This window comes from Seriola dumerili, unplaced genomic scaffold (assembly GCF_002260705.1).
Source record: "Seriola dumerili isolate Sdu_G_001 unplaced genomic scaffold, Sdu_1.0 BDQW01000226.1, whole genome shotgun sequence".
Taxonomy (NCBI): domain Eukaryota; kingdom Metazoa; phylum Chordata; class Actinopteri; order Carangiformes; family Carangidae; genus Seriola; species Seriola dumerili.
This window is the reverse complement of record NW_019174481.1, coordinates 1,473,201-1,494,253: the sequence shown is the minus strand read 5'-3', so window position 1 is coordinate 1,494,253 and position 21,053 is coordinate 1,473,201. Positions and strand designations below refer to the sequence as shown.

Genomic DNA, 21,053 nt, shown 5'->3' with positions numbered 1-21,053 from the left:
CTGTCGACCACACGGAGAGGCCGACATACCAGCAAAAACCAGAGCTTTGAAGACAGCGAAGAGCTTATTTATGTCGTCTGATCCTTTGCAACAGAGAGGTCAAAGGCCAGAGTTGGAGTAGCAGCTTCAGTGCTTTGCTCATAAACAGTTGGGCGCTGCTCGACATGCCCTGCTGCATGTTTTCATTCTGCTACAGTGACTTTGCAGCATTAGCATATACAGTACCCTCACGTATTTTAATTAGGATGAATGCAGTGTTCAAGAGAGAAGGGGGTGGGGTGGGGTGGGTGGGGGGGTGATACAAAGGTGATTCATTCCAACCCAACCACCCTTTCTGTCTCAGCTCCACGTATAGTGCGCAGTGAGGCACAAACAGAGCTGAGTATGTGCACGTAGCAGTGTCCAAGTATGTGTTTTCTATCTTCATAACGTGCTGAGGTCAAGATGTGGAATGTGTGTGTGTGTGTGTGTGTGTGTGTGTGTTTGCGTACATGCAGATAGCTCATAGCTGTTTTCTCTTTACCTGCCGGCGGTGACTCAAGTCTCTTTCATTGACTCTCTGTTATAACTGGCTGCATTACTCTCTGACAAGTCCAACTAGAATGAATAAACACAACTCAAGTCATATTAGTCACTGTGTTGAAGTCAACCTCACCATGAAAAATCAAATACTCAACTGTACAGTATGTCAAGCCTGTAAAGCTGCTTACACACAGAAACCTATGGTGGGAAATGACTAAGTACATTTACTGAATAATAAAGTACATTTTTCGGGAAAAGTACTTAATTTATGCTTTTCCATTTTTATGCTACTTTATGCATCTCTTTGGTTTTTTTTGTTTTTTTTTATTGTGCTGCATTTATTTGAAATTTATAATCACAAGTTTCTTCAGATTTTGATTTTACAGACAAAATACATGATACATTCTTATAGATTAAACTACCTATAAAGGAATAAACATAAAATGAGTGGAACAGGATGACAATGCCCCCATCCATTGGGCTCAAGGGGTCACTGAATTGTTTAATAAGTATAAAAATTATGTGAATCAAATGCTATGACCATCACAGTCACAGGGAGATTTTGGACCAACATGTAAGACAGCGCTCAACACTTTAAATGAGGGAACGTCGTTTGGAAGAAAGTCGTTCATCCCTCCAAAGATTTGTAGAATCAATGTCACGGAGCATTGGCGCTGTTCTGGAGGCACATGGTGACCCAACACCTTACTAAGACACTTAATGTTGGTTTTCCCTTTAATTTGATTCCTCTTGTCCTGCTGCTTACATGTTAATGCATTAGTAATAAAAACTGAAATAATGACATATATACAATTATAACATCTCTGACAGGAGCCACTCTGCAAACTGACTACTTTACTTTTAATACTGAAGTACGGTTTTCTGATAATGTGTCTGTACTTGAGTAACATTTTGAACGCAGGGTTTTTCTTGTAGTGATTTTATTTCATTACTATGATATTATTACTTTTACTTGAGTAAAGGATCTGAATATTTAATCCATGACTGGCTATAGCTCATCAGTAGGTGGTATAATAGATGAGACAGAAGAGTTGTGCAGACCAAGCTTCAGCCAGACAGCAAGAGAAACAGGTTTTGGGGGGTGGGCTGAGAGCACAGAGAGGGGCAGTGTGAGGTGGATGTGAGTGGAAGGTGTCTCGGGCGGGAATGGAGGTGGGGGAGTGGGGGTGTTTGAGCCCAGCCCTGGTCGTTAGTGCAGTTGATGGCTCTCACAGAGGTCGGTTTGTGGCCCTATAGGGGGAGAGAGATGGAGGGAGAGAGGGGAGGCAGACGGGGTCTGTCTGCACACTGAGGTCTGTTGTCCTCTGGGCAGCCTCCAGCATATGGCCAAAGCATTAGGACTCGCTGAAGAAGAAAAAAAGAAAAAAGACTTCCACTGAAAAACAGGCTGGAAAAGTACCTCGCACTCTGTCTGGGAGCAGGTTTTTCAGACTGAAACTTCGTCACGCCACCTTTGACTGGTGACATTGTGAAACGTCTGTCAGCCCATTTAGCACTGTATTTATGATCGACCAGAGGTGATGATGGCTTCAGCAGTCCCATCTACTCCTACTGTGTGCGTGTGTGCACATAACTTTGTTTTAATTACAACTTTACTCGCAAATCTGATTATTACGTGAGTCATACTAGCGAAGCATGGCTCCAGGTCCAACTGTTGTCATCCATAGGAAACACCAGAGATGAATGTGTGAAGTTCTGCTTCAGTGATCTTGCTTTTACGCAAATGGTTCGAAGCCAGAGACCAAAGCCAGTAAACTTTTGTTCTGCAGTCTACATCTGACTGGTTTACTGCCATCAAATTCTGGCCTGTGTGCATGAAGCAGCTGCCAGTTTCAAAATGACCTGAACCCTGGTCATACAGGTGGTTTGAAAGAGCCAGCTCTTTGATGTTCACCGACTGCCTGTTAAAATGTCTAATGTCTCTATATACCCTCATCGGAGGGAACAGGGGCAGGATGTGGTCGCACCTTCTTGGCAACATCAACTTGCCCCTATGGCTCAAGCCGGCCGCACATGGATATATACCCAGTTTCAACAGCTCACCACCTTGTGCATGAGCTGCTTTGATGTTGTACTTTCTGCTCTATGTCACTGATTTTTACATGGCTCGGATGCCAGTGGTTCCTGTGAATAGTTTGGACCACGAAGCTTGGCGTCCAGCGGTATATTGTAGCCAAGGGTTCTTTGAATCTCCAACCTGGATCGCAAGTAAAGGAAAACTGCTCTGACCTGAGGAATGTGGCTAATGCTAGCAGTCTTCCTCATGTAATCTGAGGAGCCAGTGGCATGATTTCTTAAAAAAAAAAAACACACACACACAGTCAAACTTAAACGGCAAAACCTGATTGTCCTTTGTGATTCAGAAGAGTCGCCCTCATCATGTTGTTCTGATACCTTTTCAATGGTGGGAGGTTTCCTTAACTGCACATAGGTTGTCTGAGATCTCATTGAAGTTCTTTGTTAAACGCCAGTGGTTCAGAGTCTGTGCGCCATCACTGTGCTTTGAAGTGCTTTGATCCACTATATTGACGTAAATTGGGGAGCAGCACGCTGGCTGTCCTGTTGTGCTAAGCATATGGGGCAAATTTCTTCCATGTGTGAAGCCCTATGAAGTAGAGATCAGTCTTTTCCGTAGAAAAAGGAAAACGGGGCGATCCAGATGCGCTGAGTGTTTGCTCCCTCCAGGCAGAAATTTGTTGAATCAACATTCTCCCTGGCATATCAGAATATGATGCTTCTTAGTTTGTTTCCTGTTTTATCATCTCAGTGCATTTCTTATAAACCACTTTTTTCCTTCCTAAAACTTATCCGCCTACCGCGCGTGAGTCATAGCTGCTAACGACAGAGCTATTTCATCGAATGACAGCTATGATTGTCCTCAGCAGTCACTCCGCCATTCAGTAATTCCGCTCCATGTTTTGTGTGAGTTCAGGGCCAAAGAGGAAGTGCTTTGGTTTCTTTGGCACACAGCGAGACCCTGGCCTGGCCTCCCTCCAATTCAGGGAGTCAAAGTTTGCCTCTCGTGTTGCTTGTGCAAATACAGAGCTTGGTGTTTGATATAATTTTTTTATTTTTTTTTTTCTCTCTCCCTCAGAGAGGTTCAGAGAGGAGAGAGCCAGTTTGTGAAGCATGGTGGTGTGGTGTGAGCTGCTGCTACAGTTCAGCAGAGTACAGCCTTGAAGTGGTCTGCATGTTTCAGAAAGGAAGTCATCAGTAGTTGACAAAGTGCATTAAATAAGCTAAAGCAGTGTTTTTTGTCTCTGCCTCATCTTCCGGACGTTTCTCTTCTTGTTCCTGTACTTTTAAAATATTAGGTGTTTGATGCATTTGTTTGTATGGAAATGTTACAAAGGGAATATAAAAAAGCAAAGCCAGATGGATCTCTTTCACCAAAAGCTTCTCCTCAGGCTTTGGGGTTGTGTACTGTACCTCTATGTACACACAGTTTGTATGTGTTTGAATGGGGGGGGGGGGTCACAGACACATCAACAGCAGGAGGCAGCAGACCGCCTAGTTTGCAAGCCACTGGCTCAGTGGAGTGGTACTGAGGGGGGGGGGGGGCAGACAGAGTGGGAGGGGGTTTGCAGAGCGCATGAGAGCGAGGGAATGAGGGGGTACAGAGAGAAAGAGCCTACAGAGAGGGAGAGTCAGCAAACAGTAACTCTAGCCTCAGTTTGTCTGAGAGTACGACTTCCCTGAACTTTCTGAGGCGGTGGAGCGTAACGAGATGAAGGAGCTTTGTGTACACACCTCCCCCTCTTCCTCTGCCTCTCCCGGATGTCCTGCGGGCCAGTCCTCAGTACGATCAAGCCACTCTGGGACCCTCGGACCTGCATGCATGGTGTCGGGGGGCTCGGCTATGGACATGGATCCTCTTGGCCCTGATTACGTGTCCATGTGTCTGTTGGCAGATGAGTCCTACCAGAAGCTGGCTATGGAGACCATGGAGGAGCTGGACTGGTGTCTGGACCAGTTGGAGACCATCCAGACCTACCGCTCTGTCAGTGACATGGCCTCCAACAAGGTAAGACAATTCATTTAATATACAATATATTTATGTATGTATATATGCAAACAATGCATTTGCTCAAACGTTTTTATATCCATACATCAAATACTGTGTTTTTTTATTTTAAACGTTAAAAATCTGTTCTCGGATGGATGGGACTTTTGCAAATGAAACTGCAGTTGTTAATGTTGATCCTCATTTAAACGTCTTCCTGTGCAACACACATTTCTCTTCTTCAAACAGAACACTGTAATATTTTTAATATTTTAAACAATTAGCTGAAGGGAATCATATATGGGGGGATCTGGGGTAAAAAAAAAAAAAAAAAAAAGTGAACTCTCAGAAAATAGGGAGTTCGAGACAATCGATAATTCTTTAAGTTCAGCAGCGGAACCTGTAATTTGCTATTGACACATAAACAGCTCTGTGCTCAGCATGTCTGATAATTATAAATGCGTCTTACAGTGCAGCTTAAACTCTTAACATACATTTCACTGTGTCAATGCCTGTTCCACCCAGTGCACAAATGATCACCATAAGATCTCCCAGGAACACAGCACACTGAAACAAAGATTTAGACCAGAGGTGATAATTTCACAGGTTCAATCTAGGTATATCTAATATATCTAACAAACAACTACGTATTCTGTAGTGTTCTGTCAGAAGCCATGATATTGAGACTAAAGGCTTGACTGACTTGTTCACAGCTGTACAATAGGTTTTTGTTGCAGTGTGGTTGTCCATTTGCACAGGGTATGCAAAATGTAAATTGCTTTTTGCCACACTGACGCACTTGCAAAGTAACAGCTGTTCTGTGGTAGGGTATGAGCTGGCATCATCATTTTATGGATCTCTTGTAAAAAAAAAAAAAAAAAAAGTGTGTGCAGTGTTTGTTTTGCATACATGACTACTAAGTTCCTCTTACCTTTGAATAGCATAGCAGGCATAGCATTGCCTGTGTTCCACAGAAAACGTTCTGCTTCAATGTCCTTTCCTTATTCAAACGACCTGAGACACATGGTGTGTTATGCAACAGGCTGTTATACAGGAGTAGTTACAGTGTGATTTAAACTGCACACAGATGCATTTGTCATTGTTTTATGGTGGTGTGGATGTTGGCTCTGTTGTTATGTTGGGCTCTGTGGGACATGGGCACTCTTTCTCAACTGACGTCATCTTAAAAGGTCACATTCAACTGACAGACAAAAGTGAATCCAGACTATAGTTTAAGATTAACAGATAAAATGAAGACTGATTAGACTAAAGTTCAGAGTAGCTTTAACTGAATACCCCAATCAATCAAATCTTCATGTCTTATTCAAATGTAGTCATGACTCGTGAGTCTCTGTTGCAGAGACTGACAATTAAAAACACTCAATTTATTCTCCTTTTGTATTGATATTTTTTCACCAGCTGTTGAGTAAGGAAGGTCACATCTGCTGCATGTCTGCTTTGAAACCAAGAGGCAGTGCTGCAACAATAGCTGATATTTTTCAATTTAGTTCTGAAGTTTATGTCGGACCAAACATTTGTTCTTTGTTAAGAATTTACAAACGCAGACAATAACACAGTTTGGTCAGTCAAAACAATAAATGTTCCCATATTAATTTCACCTATTAGCATGTCAGGAACTTAGAAATGGCGACACGAATGTTGGCAAGCTAAATCCTTCAGATGTGGCGCCGGTTCCTTTCTAAGTGCCATGCGAAGGAGAGTGGACTTGCCTGAGGTTCTTGAGGACGTTTCACCGTCTTCAGTTCCAGACGTTTAACTTCTTGTGGGCTCATTAACACCTCGAGGGTTGTTGGCCATCATGTGAGCCGTTAGGGTCACATGAGTCCTGGAGTGGACGGGTGTGAAGCTGCCTGAGGAAGGAACTCAGGACTGCACTCCAAGTGGCTGATAAGCGGTGTCGTAGAGCGCCTCCTCTGTTTAGCAATGTTTGTTCCAATTTAACGTAGATGACTTGTGTCTTTTTTGAAAACAACTTTCATGGCAATCATCCAATGCTTAATGATTGCACTGAAAAAACAGAAAACTCATGGCGGCTCTGGAGGAAAAGTCAGAAGATCCCCAAAGTCACGGGAACTCATCCTCCAGGCCCCATGAATGTCTAAACCAACCCTGGAGAACCGCGCTAGAGTAGTTAAAAAGATAAAGAATCCATTCTCATTAATTGGCATGACGGACTGGATGAATCCAACTTGTCATTTAAAATTTTAAAAAGTCAGCTTTCTTATTTGTTTTAAGTGAAGCTAAATAAACACATTGTGGTACTGCAAGACTACACAAAGCAGCTATTTAGAACTAATTACTTCCCGTTGCTTTGATGCACAAAAATGCTTCTTGCTGCGTATTTCATTTGTGTAGAGCTCAATCAAATTACTATACACTGCACAGTTTTACTCAACCCCCGAGCAGACTGTGGAGACTGTGTGGCGGCGTCAGATTCTGAACACCCAGGGTGGCGTTGTCCATTTCCGCCTGTCTTCTATACTGTGGTCTGAGGGCGGATCGGGATGGGGAGGGGAGCTGTCATACCGTGCCGGGTGGCTGTGACCGTGACACCAGTTTCCCGTCTCTTTATTTCCTGTGCCCCCCCCCCTCTCCTCTACTCTGCTCCCTGGTTACTAGACGACAATAGCTGCGCTTTGACCAGGCGGCCAGGTTGAGTCTTTGGGACGTCACTGGGACTGTCAAGACAATGAGCACAAGGTCCTGCAGGCGCAGCACAGCGCAGCACAGCCGCCCGGTCGGGCTGGCCGGGCACATAATTTGCCATGACTCAGAGTCTCAATATGAACCAATACCCCCACTAAGAATTGTTGACCAATCATGCTTTTGAAAGAGCAGAGGTCGGCAGTTTATCATGTTCCAGTTTGGATTTATCAGTGGGCTGGATTGTTGTGCAATTGTACAGAGGTGGAAAGAAATAATATCAGTCATGCTTTTATTGCAAAATTGGTGTCAAATACCTTTATATTATTGCACCATTAATGCAGCATCTGCAGACTTTTGCTTCTCCCCAGCATTCATATGACATGATGCCCGACAAAGAGACCATTTCTTTTCGGAACCAGAGAGGATGTAATTGAACCCACGATCAAACCCAGGGTGTCTCCACTTTCAGTGTCCAAGGGCACAGGTGTATCCGGGGCTATGGGACCACACACCCTGCTGACCACCAGTCTGGTCGCTGTGACCTCAGTGCGAGGCGCTGCTTCCCTGCCCCTCACTATCATTAGCCTCGCCACACTTCCATGCTGATGCTGGTGACGGCCTTGGACAAACACTGCCATCTGAATCCAGTTAGAGGAGTTTAGCGCTTTGCGGGTTAGCGTGCGAGCGAGCCCCCGAGCAGAGCGCGAGCGGGTAGGAAACTTTAACTCACGTGTGGTCACTTCATCTTTGAAGCCCCGCCGTCTTCAGTGGGGAAAAAATGACAAAATTATTGAAACAGATGTAGTGGTGGGCCTGTAGCTGTAGCAGGGTAATGGACATTAAATTATAGTGTTGTGATTCCTTTTGACTGAAAGGGTGGTGAGGAGATCAGACAAGCTACAGTAGTGATTATGGTGCCTAATTGTAATTAAAAAGTTTAACCTCTGTAATCTGCTGTTATCATGGAAAATAAGGCAGAATGAGAGAGGTAAATATGAAACCTGTTTCCATGCTTCTTACCTACTTTTGATCAACACCTTCTAGGAAATGTGTCTTTCTAATGTTGCTAAAGTGTGAAAACTTGCTGGGCCTAATCGGCCGTGTGTTGACACTGTAAACAGCCACACATGGGACAGAGGCAGCATTAGCTCACTCTGGGCTTTTGTCAGATTGCACAGGAACAGCTTTGACATCATATCGCAATACCACTGCTGTGCAATCAGGTTTCTGTTTCTGCTGTTTCATTCAAGGTTCAAGGAACTGAGCCAACTTTTAAAGACTTGTCCCAAATATCTATCTTTTGTCGTTTTCCGCCACAGTGTGTCAGCATTACAATCTGCCAAACTTGTTTTCTGGGACTTTTCAGTGATGAGCTCAGGTATGTTAGTTGTTTGGTGCCTGAGGCCATGTTAGGAAGCAGGATGTCTACCAGTAAATGACCTCAGTGAATTACTTTATCAAGTAAAAGGGAAGTAGGTGGGACTACATGCTCGGGCCTGTGTCGGGGGGGAGGAGCCATCGATCTCTTGTTAGACTGTGTAGGCCAGTCAGTCAAGTCAGCTTTATCGCTATACGTTTCCTGCCCGGTGCCACTTCAGAAAACAGAATAGAGAGAGGAGGCAGGCAGAGTCTCAGACGCGCTGAACAGAGTTACTGCTCGTGTAACTTTACGGGATTTCTTTTGTGTTGTGTTTGGGTTTTTTTAAGTAACAATGGGACTATGTTGTTCTGAAAAGCAGAAGAAAAACTTTGGGATGCTTACGAGTTGGAAAAAGGTGAGTTAGTTGTGAAGCTGCTTACACTGTGTGTGTCTGTGAGAGTGTGAGAGAGAGTGTGGTTTGCCACATGGAGAGTGTAATTTATCCAGGAATATATTATAGATTTCATCTAAGTTAATTAATCACCTTATAAAAAATGATTAAATATTTTTACAGATTACATTGAGAATCTTGTGTTGGTTTGGTTCTTTTAGGATTCAGGTCAGCAGGACAAAGCTTGCAGTGTGGTGGTGTATATGGCTTAAAAATCTTTTTAAAAACTTTTTGTGTTAATTTTGACGAGTTTAGGTGTTAATCGTGTTTTAGCCTACTCCCTAACATATCATTTACCTTTACATTTTGCAAGACAATGGCTTCAGGGTGCACCTATTTTGAATATTCAAACTTGATGAGGCATCTGCTCATCAATTTCTGCGAACTGACCACAACTTTTTTTTTTCGGTAGCGTTTATGTAACTTCTCTGTTCTGAATGTATGCATTCTCTGCTAACGCAAAAGGATGTATGAGTTAATGCCATGCCTTGAGTAATCTGTTCTCCTGAGCACAGTCATCTACTTGTCACCATGCCGTGAGCGTATGCTGTGTGTCTGAGCTGAACTACATGACCCTGGGTGACTGACATGTGGCTTTGTGCCTGATTCATTTCCTAGAGGTCACACAAATCCACACTGTTCCGCTGCTTTAAAGAATCAATTACAAGTTCCCTTTGAATGGAATAAAGCCGTCTGATTCCAAGCTCAAATTTTTGTTCTTACGAGCTCTCTTTGATTTTTATGGACTGCCTCTGGCAGTCTGGGTTTTGAGTGCAGCCAACGCTTTGAAAGTGGTATTCAAGTTTCACAGTCAAGTAGATGTTAGCTGTCTGCTTGACAGCTATTAGACAGCTGTTGAGACCAGAGAGAGTCTGGTCCAGTCTGAAAAGAAAAGACCCCATTGTAAGAAATAATAAAAGCCCTGGCAAAAGGCAGAATCATGGTTGATTTATTTTCTCATAATGTTTGAACACATTATAGAAGCAGGAAAGCACAATCACGTTTTCAGGACATAGAATTGATTGCACCATTATTCCATTGTATTAATTATAAAGAGTTTGATGTGGTTTTCCATTAGTGCTTCTCTTTATTCACAAGAAAAGCCATTTTGCACCACTGATCGGAATCTGTGTTCTGTAAGAAAGACAGAGTCTGTCCTTGCAGCTTTCAGCCTAGTTGTGTCTGTCTCGAGCTTCTCTGCTGTAGATTGTGTATTGAATGTGTGTGGTTGTACATGCCTGTGTGTGTGTGTGTGTGTGTATGTGATGTGATGCAATGTGTTTGGAGTAGGGACCACTGTGAGAACGACGGAGTGGGCCACGTGACTCTGTTGCCATGGCGTTCAGGTTGTCGTGCAATTGGTGGTACACTGGTGGGCTGCAGACTGAACACTCTCTCATCTGTTCGTCTCCCATCGTCTCTATTTGTGTCTTAAATACAGAAAACTGCTGCAGTGAGACAGGAAACTGTCTTGGGGTAACATCGTAGACAATAGCTGATACTGAGAACAATACAGTCCAACATAGTGATTAAGGACTGAACAGCAGCTTGTGGTTCCACTCTTAAAATGTAGATTAAAAAAGAGTCAAACCCAGTCTGCTAAATTAATACCCAGCGTCTCCTCGCCCATGTGATAAACACTCCGGTGCTTTGAAGCCTCACATTGCGCAGTATGCGTTGGATCTGTTCTGCATTACTGAGCAGGGGAGCAAATCAAGAGGGGAGGAAGACAGAGATGGGGGGGCGAAAGAGACGGTGGGAGGGGTTTTGCAGAGAGCATAGGAGTTAGGGAGAAAGAGAGAAATAGCTAGAAAGAGAGAGAAAGATGGGGGGGGGGATTCTCCAAACTCCCGTTTTCTGCAGTGCTGTGCATGGCTCAGTTTTTAGCAGGGGTGGGAGGCAGAGAGAGAGAGAGAGAGAGAGAGACTCCACCAGCCTGTCTGCCACAGGGGACACTTACAGCAAGAGTGCACCCCCCTCCTCCTCCTCTCCGCCTTTCTCCGTCCCTCCTTTCCTTTTCTTTCTCTGTCTTAGCGCCTGCAATTTCTTCCTTTCTTGCTCAATCTGGCTTGGGAAGGCGGATATTGCCCCCCCCCACCCTCCCACCTCCCCCCCCCCACCCTGCGTGTCACTGGATAACATTTGGATGGTGGCAAGAGGAGAGAGAGGTTTAGAGAGACGGACGGAGGCAGCGGGAGCGAGAGAAAAGGGAAGGAAATTGATTGCGTCCAGGGGGATTCCATCACTCTCGCCAGTGGCTTGCGATCCTGGAAAACAGTGGGCGACGCTATGAGGAGGCGCATTTGGCCAGGGATGTAGGGGTCCACCACAGCCCCTCTCTAGAGAGTTCAGCCAGGGCGTTTTTTTACCATAGTCGACCGTTGGAACAGCGGCGATTTGGTGGCGCCTTGAGCTTCAGGCAGTAGGGCTGAGCGCAGCCTTGGGGGTCCACTCAGAGAGGAGCATACAGGGCTTCTGCTGGGGAGCACCAGGGGCTCAGCACAGCTCAGCACCATGCCTGAGGCCAACTACCTGTTCTCTGTGTCCTGGGGATACATCAAGGTGTGTCCCAGAGGAGATTTGCCATAGATGGGACTCTGTGTGTGTGTGTGTGTGTGTGTGTGTGTGTGTGTGTTCATGCCTTTTCATTGCAGCTGCTGAAGTGTCTCAGATTACCCACATTGATTTGATTGTGTTTTGATTACACACTTGGATGTGTTTGATTAGCTCAGTGGTTGCGTGCACTGACAAAAATCTGGCGCATTTTGTTCCCCTAGAAAATTGTGCATAAACATTAGCTTTTTGTATATTATGCATTGCAGTATTTTGTTTGTTGAAATGCTAAGCAGTCAAGTGTCTTAGTGGCTAACTCAAACCAGGACCAAGAAAATATAAACACAGACCTTATATGGCGCATAAGAAACAGAGCCCATGTTCTCATGGGACATATTCCAGTGGAAAATAACAGGAAATGCTTCTTCTGTTTGCCTGGAAACAGAAGTAAAATGATTTAATGAATATGTGTTTGCTTGTACAGATAATTTAACCTGATGTATTTTTTTAAACCTCTTTGCCTCTAGTTCAAGAGGATGCTGAACCGGGAGCTAAGCCACCTGTCTGAGATGAGTCGCTCAGGCAACCAAGTGTCAGAGTACATCTCCAACACCTTCCTAGGTGAGCACTGCAACACACTCACACACACACAGACCATCACAAAATGTATTGTATGCATCACTGCAATGGGAGACTCAAATGAGCCAACATCCTCCAGGACTCACACAGTCTGTTTGTGGCAGAGGTTGTGAGGTTACGCAGGGCATGTGATAAGTAGTAGAGAAACTCATAGTTGGTCTGCACCACTGCTCTCAAACCAGTCTGATCTGGTCTGAGGGAGAGAGAGAGAGAGAGTCCCCTCGCTCTGACTGCAGAGAGATGTGTGTGTGTGGGGAGGGGGGGGGGTTAACTCAGGGAAGACTTCCCTCAGGAGAGATCAGGGCAGTGAGTGGGGGAGAGGGAAAATGTTTGTGTGCACACAGTGCCATCAGGTCCAGATAGACACTGCATTATTCATCATCAGGACAGCAGTGTTTCCTTGTCTCTTACAAGCCCGGCGGCGTTTCGTGACTCGCAGCCAGTCAGCCAGCTCGCTCGCCCTGCAAAACAGACAGCCAGTCTGCCCCTCAGCTTTTCCACCTTCTCATCCAACAAGGCGATGGATGATGCATGGTGGAGAAACTAGACCTTTCCTAACAATAGAAGTGGTGCAGCGAAAGCGTTTTCTGCACGAGGAGAGGAGACAAAGGCGAGAACTTTTCTTTGAAGCTTTAGCGGTTATTGTTGTCATCTGCATTGCAGCTAACTCCTGTCAGGTGTAGAGAGAGAGAGAGAGAGAGAGAGAGAGAGAGATCTTTCTCTTCCTGTGCTTTGTGGAGGATGCAGCTGAGATATTTTTTCTCACTGCGGTGTGTGTGGTGCACATGCACAGACTGACGGAGCCTTGCACTCACACACACTGTCAGCTGTGTGCAGCATGTGAGAATCACACTCAACCAGCAGACAGACTTGAATCACATGCTGCAAACAAACCCGCATATTAATAAGTCCCTCCTCTAAACATTTCAGCTCAATATGAACCAGTTTTCCACAATTCTCTGGATTGTTATTACAACAGGGCTCAGTTTCTCCGAATCCATGGGCCACTGACTCATGGTCAGGTCACTTGACCCTTTATGTTGTAATAACATTCTCATCACCTCTGTATTGGAATATTTCTGTATGTAATTAAAACAAATTTTTTTTTGTCTTTGCTGCTGGCAACAGAAATGTATTCTTAGTGAAGAAGACTAACTGAAGAATTGTTTGCTAATTAGATAACTGTCAGTGTAGTTTTAAAGTGTTGTCATGTAGGTGTGAGAGGTCAACTGCCTCCCTGTGTTAACTTTGTTTACTCAGTACAGTGGCAACACAAGCCGGGGTGCTTATCCAACAACCCGTAGCTTGGTTTGTCGTCGTGTTTTTTGTCTGAAAAACATTGTCTTAATCTTTTTGTGTCTCCCGTCTCCATTTTCTCCAGACAAGCAGAATGAGTTGGAGCTTCCATGTCCAGTTCCAAAGTCCAGGGAGAGGAAGAGGAGGCAGGGCCAGCAGCAGCAGCAGCAGCAGCAGCAGCAGCAGCAGCAGCAGCAGCAGGGTGGGATGATGACTCAGATCAGCGGGGTGAGGAAGGTCAGCCACACGCCCAGCATCTCTGGGAGCACAGGCAATCGCTTCGGGGTCAAGACGGACCAGGAGGAGCTGCTGTCGAAGGTAGATGACTGACAGATTATACAGCAAACAAAATTAATAAATTATGTGATTTGCTGAGACGCTCACAGTCGTCTTATTTATTCTCTAATAGGACCTGGAAGACATCAACAAATGGGGACTGAATATCTTCAAAGTGGCTGAGCACACCCACAACCGACCGCTCACATGTATCATGTACACCATCTTTCAGGTCAGTGTCCTGCCTCTTCATCCTCCTCATCTTCCACCATCCAGTCAGGAAAAAAAACTAAATAAAAGTGTGAAAGCATTCATACATACAGACGCTGCTATAGAAGGCATGAAGCGTAGCCCACGTCGGTGTGTACAGTACGTTCTCTGTGATGTATCACTGCAGGAGCATCTGCTAGAGGAACATTAGCAGCTGAAATTGATTTCTAGCCGTGCATCATCTTGGCAGGAGAGCGTATTTTCATATTTCAGCCTTTGCTTTTCTGTAGTATATGATTCACAATTTGATGAATGCGGTTTTATTAGTCTGCGGATGAACACATCCACCGTAAGAGATGCTTGAAAAGACAAACAACGTGCTGTAACGTTATCATTTAGGAATCGCTTAGGCCTTGTTTTTCTCATTTTCTTCCTCTTGTGTCGCACGCAGGAGCGAGACCTGATGAGGACGTTCAAGATTCCAACTGACACCTTTGTGACGTTCATGCTGACCCTGGAGGGCCACTATCACTCCGACGTGGCCTACCACAACAGCCTGCACGCCGCCGACGTAGCCCAGTCCACACACATCCTCCTGTCCACCCCCGCGCTGGATGTAAGTCGCTTAAAATCAGTTTCGGTCGAGAATGCAGCTGAAAAATAGTCACGTTTGATTAGTAGGTGCAACGTGACATTATTAAAATGTCCTCACCTTTTTCTCAAGCTATTTACTATGATTTATTGAGGCGACTGGCATTACCGTCACCAATACTGGCATGATTTCAAAACTGCATTCCTTAGAGGACAACACACTGAACAATCAGTCTCTGTTTAGCCAGTTTATTAATTGTGAAAGCTCATCTGTGTTTATTCTTCCTCCGTCTCTTCAAACGCAGGCGGTCTTCACTGATCTCGAGATCCTGGCAGCCATTTTCGCTGCAGCCATTCATGACGTGGACCACCCAGGAGTGTCCAACCAGTTCCTCATCAACACCAGTAAGTCCTCTTCACTGCCACTTGTCTGTCGCAAAAGTCAAGAGCTCTGATTTATTTAGTCTGCGTGAGCATAATAGGCAGAAATATGTGCATGGTTTAACAGGATATGTCTCCAAAGGCAACAACGTGGGTTTTTTAGGGACTTTGAATGGTTACCATAGTTACCTGACCTGAGTTTAAAAGGCTCAATTTAATTTCTCCCTTCCTGTCATTTCTCCCTCCCTCCTCTGCCTTTAGACTCGGAGCTGGCTCTGATGTACAACGATGAGTCAGTGCTGGAGAACCACCACCTGGCCGTGGGCTTCAAACTGCTGCAGGAAGACAACTGCGACATCTTCCAAAACCTCTCCAAGAAGCAGAAGCAGACGCTGCGGAGAATGGTCATAGACATGGTGAGGAAATGTCTGCATATCTGTCGGAGGCGGCACGCCAGCTTTAGCATTCAAAATGACGTCTTGGCTACTTTATTGCTCCTTTCCTGAATTATTTCTTACATCAATCTCTATGTCTTTCTGTCTCCTAGGTTTTGGCAACGGACATGTCTAAGCACATGAGCCTGTTGGCTGATCTGAAGACGATGGTGGAAACCAAGAAGGTGACCAGCTCTGGAGTCCTGCTGCTGGACAACTACACAGACAGGATGCAGGTAAAAGGCGTGCGTCTTCACACACGATACACACTCTTATACATGCCACAGAGATATGCAGTATGCTTAAATTGTTGATTTTCTTTCTGCAGGTTCTGCGTAACATGGTTCACTGTGCCGACCTGAGCAACCCCACCAAACCTCTGGATCTGTACCGGCAGTGGACAGACAGGATCATGGATGAGTTCTTCCACCAGGGAGACAGAGAGAGGGAGCGGGGGATGGAGATCAGCCCCATGTGTGACAAACACACAGCGTCAGTGGAGAGAACACAGGTAGACAACACACACATCCAGCTCCAGAGATGAGGAGTTAATATTGTGATTATTTTTCCTTTTTACTGACGTCATCCCTGTTTGTTTTCCCAGGTTGGCTTCATCGACTACATCGTCCACCCTCTGTGGGAGACGTGGGCCGACCTGGTCCACCCCGACGCCCAGGACATCCTTGACACACTTGAGGACAACAGGAACTGGTACCAGAGCATGATCCCCCAAAGCCCCTCCCCTCCCTTCTACACCAGTGACGGAGAAGGAGGCCCACACGGGGAGTTGGAGGGGGGGCCTGTGGCGAGTAAATTTCAGTTCGAACTGACTCTGGATGACCAGGACAGAGAGGGTGGTGACGAGGAGAGCGGGATGATGGAGACAACTGACGGATGCGACGCTGTGACACTCCAAAGCCACCCCTCTGATGAAGACGGGGTAGAAATGGCGACGCGCGACGTCTCCCCAGCGGAAACATAGCTGAACTGATGGTGTTCTTAGAGTGCAGCACGTTTTTGCTGTTTTTGGCTGAATTCATTTTATTGCAGTGGAGCAATCCTGCAATCTGGCTCCTTTGGAGCTGCCTGGCTAAGAGGGCCTGACTAAATGTGGGGCACCCCTGCAAACGAGGCTTGGAAACCCTGTGGCAGTTTGTTTTTGAGCTCTAGAAGGGAGCTGGAAGAGTGTGGCCTCTGTTCTTTAAAGAAGGGACTACTGTCAGACTGCACAGGCAGAGCTGCATCTTGGTCCTCGCAGACATAAAAGGTGAAGTGGACGATATGAATCCGTGTACTGGGACAAGTAAAAAAAAAAAAAAAAAAAAAATCCAAAACTTGCACTTCAGGACATTTTTTATGTTCATTACGATTCTTAGTATTGTGTCAGGATTGGATGCCACCAGGTAAAGTGTCCAACCAAAACTACTGGTCAGCAAGTTATTTGTAACCAAGTAGTTTTTTCTAACACTTGTCTAAAAAAAAAAAAAAAAAAAAAAGTTGTGTGCCTTTTTTTTTTTACAGCCGTGTCTTTTTTGTAAGTGTTTTTATAATTTATTGAACACATTCATGTAGCTGTAAAATGTGTCGAGTTTTCTACAGAGAGGACATCTTTGTCTCACACAGTCTTCCTAATGTTCTGGCAATAGTATAAGCTTGTTCTCACAAAAGCGTTCAGTGGATGTATTTCTAAAAATCAGTTGACTTCCCAGCACAATTTGCACTTTGTGGCATACAGAAAGAGGAGTGTGTAAAGCATCAGTAATTTACAGACTTTATTGATTTATCCAAATATTTTTTTCCAATAATTCATTACATAAGTAATTAAATAACTCATCGATCAGATTCCTTGAAAGTGGGGAAAAAACATTTTATATTTTTGAGTCCAAAAACAACCAAAAAAAAAACAAAACTCCAAAGATCCTGTAAAGAAAGCACTTTGATGAATTCACTGCCACCTCTGACAAGTGTGATCACATGCTAATGTAACAAGTCAAACTTCCAACCAGAAGTCAAATTAATCCCTCACATCTTCCTGTAGCTTAAAAAAAGATCAGGCCATTGAAAGTTAATTACAAAGTTAAACTGCACCAAAAATATCTTATAAAAAAAAATCCATAACCTTGTATTGTGCTGAGCTATATTCCAGTATTAGAAATCTGTTTCCACCTTGTAATTCCTCTTTTCATGAGCTCACACACACACACACACACACACACACACACACACACACACACACACACCTGTTGTGGTGAACTGCATTCCATCCTCGTGAATATGCTTTACACCGTATCTCATTTTGAACTTTGAATGACTGTAAGACTGCGTGCACATTTATACAGACACATGTCAGTAATATGATAATTGTATCTTGTAGTTATTATTGCAGCACTTTGAATATGTCGACAGTTCTGCAGCTGGTCGCTGATCTGTCCAACACTACCTTAAAGGTACCACATTGTAAGGTGCAACCTTCAGAATAAGGCGGAGGTTAATATCGTGTCATGACATGATACCTCCTGTGTGTGTGTGTGAGCGTGTGTGTGTGTGTGTGTGTGTGTGTGTGTGTGTGTGTGTGTATGTAAGTGGTTACACAGTTGCACAACCTTGTTGCACCCAGCTGTGTTGTGCTGACCCTTCAGCTGTTTGTAACAGTGTATTTATTATCTTTTCCTTGTACATGATAATATTGATATTGATTGATAATATTCACTGTATATTTGTTATTATTTATATGCACTACCACGTGTCAAATCAGTTTGACTGAACTCGTCTGGTGGTTCTGATTTATTGTATTCAGCAAGCTGTTTTGCTATAAGACCATAACATGAAGTTATGCTGCTCAGTTTTGGCAGATTTGAAATGTTTGGTTTGAGATTTCAGCCAGAGAAGTTTGTACAGTCTGAAGCAACAACACCTCACACGAGGTGCAGAAGAAGCTTTTTGTTTTTTTGTCTCTTGTTCCTGGCGGATTATGAAGGCTGGATATTTACTGCAGTATATTGTGTACGGTGACGGGTCATTGTACAGCTATAGGAATATTTGCTGAAATATATAACATTGTTTCAAATGTATTTTTTCAGTGTTTTCCTCACAATATATGGTAAAATGGTGTATGTTGTGCTCAACAAATGTTTTCTATCAGATTATTAAAATGAGCATGTATTACAGAAAGCTGTGGTCTGAGAGATTTTTTTTATCGTCCTCTGATCAACCTGGAGGAATGATGAAAAATGTTTGACGTACATGTCATGGCAGCCAGATGTGTTTCATTCATATCCAGCTGCAGTGAAACAATCATACACAACTCAGTTTAAATCAGTCTTCAGAGCCACAGGCACAAACATGCAGTTACATTAAACCAGCTAATGTGTTTGTGTTCACACCACGGTTCCAGTTTTGGACCTCTGAGCGGAAAACCAAGCGGAAATGACAGAAGGAGGAAAAACATCTCGAGTCAGTCTTTAGTCACTTTCCTGCAGTGACACCAGTGACATCTCCTCCCTCTGATATGAGTCCACTGGTGCTGGACACTGAGGCAGCAATGTAAACAGGAAAGGTAGAGATAGTGCGGCTATGTGCTGGGCCCTTAGGGCATTCACTCTCCCATAGCCGCGAGCACCTTGACCCACTGATAAGTATCTGGAATATGTGAGCAGCAGGAGGGCATGTTGAGTGAAATTAGCATGAAGGCAGAGATGACTGTAACAGATTTAAAGGCCTGACTAAGTGCAAGAAAGCAGAGGAGGGAAGACTTAAGACATTTACTGATGTAATCTCGTTTTCACTGCTTGTGTTCTGTGGAAGCTCAGTGACCTTTGTGACGACAATGTAGATTCAGTGGAGGTCTCTTTAATAAACCTTAAACCTTAATAAATAGTCAGATATTTATTCTGCCATCAGTTCTCAGGTCTGCAACTGACATACAGAGCTCTGTGTGTCTGTTAAAAGCCTACCAGGTGGTTAATTGTATTCATGTGGTCAGGGAGGTTTGAAAAGGCGTTCATTACTCAGCTATGAAAACTACACGCTACGACAAAACTGGCAGTAGTCATGGGCCACTGCTGAGAAACACTGATCTAGACGTCCTTTGTTCCAGACACAATGCAGGGCTTACTCATCTGAAATGTGCTGCATGTGTGATGTATAATGAATGAATCACAGGTTAAATGTTGAAGAACACATGTGAGACATTAGACTCTGTTTACTTTGGAGTTTCTAGATGTCTGGGTGACAACAGGAAACATGAACCATCCTCCTCTTCCTTTAGATTCAGCAAAAATGAGGTAAGTGTTTATGGTAAACACTTGCACAGACAGGGACTCGTGTTTTCCATGGTGGTGGTCCACAGCGCCATAGCAATGGGCAGTGAGTTTGTTTGAAAGTCTAACACAAGTCTTGTGGTCTGTTGGTGACTGACGTCAGCAGGGTGAAGGCGGACTTCCCCAGCCCCAGCAGCAGTGTCTGGGTTCAGACTGGGCCGGAGGCTCTCGCTGCCAGTGGATCCAGCTGACAGCCAGTCAGCCTCCTTTCTCCACTCTACCAGCCAGGCCCTGAAAGGGCCCACGGCCCGGGGCCAAGGCAGGAGAGGAAGAGAACCACTTCCAGCAAAACAAACCTGCTCTCTCCATATCCACTTTATAAAAACAAATGTCTTCCTGGAGTTTCTCCTGGCCAGCTGCTGTTTGTTTTTAGTTGGGTTGACAGTAAGGACTGAAGTCAACTGGGCAGTCATTGGGAGGAATACAGGCTAATATGGGGCATTCCAGGATAATTCAATAGTGGTCCAGACGTGTGTGTGTGTGTGTGTGTGTGTGTGTGTGTGTGTGTGTGTAGATGGCAGAGATCAGCTCAGAGTGGCTGAGACAGATGGGTGAGGAAGGGAGCTGAAAAAGACAGTTCTGCCCTGCTCTAAAGAAAATGATGAATCTGGAAACGATCAGACGAGGCAGTTAGTTCCTCTAAGGCCTCTTGTATATGTGTGTGTGTGTGTGTGTGTGTGTGTGTGCGTGTGCGTGCGCGTGTTTGTCTTGTGTTTCATGGACTCCAAAATGCAGGATTAGGACAATAACAGGATGCGTCCTTCCCAGAAAATGTCACAAATCATTGAGTTATCGAACGCGGCGGCAGTCATCATAGATATGGCATTTGTTTCTCCCAGTCTGGTTTTTCCTTTGCATGCAACTAAATATCCTCAAATACACAGAATGTGTATGGCAGCAGTTATATAATACACAGAAGGAGCAAATGCATGAGAAATGTCAAAACAAACCCAAAACATAAGACACAAGTTCTTGTGACCTTTCCATGAGGTAAAGGAAGATTATGCATGCAGCGGTTAAAAACAACTCTGAGTAACATCAATCAACCTGAAAACTGAGTAATATTAGTCACGGTTAGATGTGTGTGGTACAAACATATTGTGGTAATTCTGTGTGATAAATGCATTTCTCTTATGATATTGAATTATTCCTTGCTGCTGTGATTAAAAGATAAGTGGATCCTTGGACGTTAGCCAATGTGTGTAAAGCACTTGTCTGTGTCAAATCACATTTAATCATGATGCATTTAAGGACGTGGCACCAGCCTGACATTTGTGCTGCTTCCTCAGGGCTCTTTACCCAGCGTGCAGCCAGTGCGGGAATTGTTCGG

The 21,053-nt window shown here is 44.5% G+C and overlaps 1 protein-coding gene across 2 annotated transcripts in view; it reads left to right on the top strand.

The window, feature by feature from the left end:
- LOC111228756 (cAMP-specific 3',5'-cyclic phosphodiesterase 4B-like) overlaps positions 1–17,348 on the top strand; it is a 34,790-nt gene extending 17,442 nt beyond the window's left edge. For both annotated transcript variants that reach the window (XM_022754780.1, XM_022754781.1), the window contains 10 exons: positions 4,455–4,567; positions 12,105–12,198; positions 13,598–13,830; positions 13,922–14,020; positions 14,450–14,614; positions 14,895–14,994; positions 15,232–15,386; positions 15,518–15,640; positions 15,733–15,915; positions 16,009–17,348. In XM_022754780.1, coding sequence (XP_022610501.1) covers positions 4,455–4,567; positions 12,105–12,198; positions 13,598–13,830; positions 13,922–14,020; positions 14,450–14,614; positions 14,895–14,994; positions 15,232–15,386; positions 15,518–15,640; positions 15,733–15,915; positions 16,009–16,386 — 1,643 coding nt within the window. In that variant the 3' untranslated portion in view covers positions 16,387–17,348. The remainder of the gene's footprint in view (positions 1–4,454; positions 4,568–12,104; positions 12,199–13,597; positions 13,831–13,921; positions 14,021–14,449; positions 14,615–14,894; positions 14,995–15,231; positions 15,387–15,517; positions 15,641–15,732; positions 15,916–16,008) is intronic.
- The last annotated feature ends 3,705 nt before the right edge of the window (positions 17,349–21,053 follow it).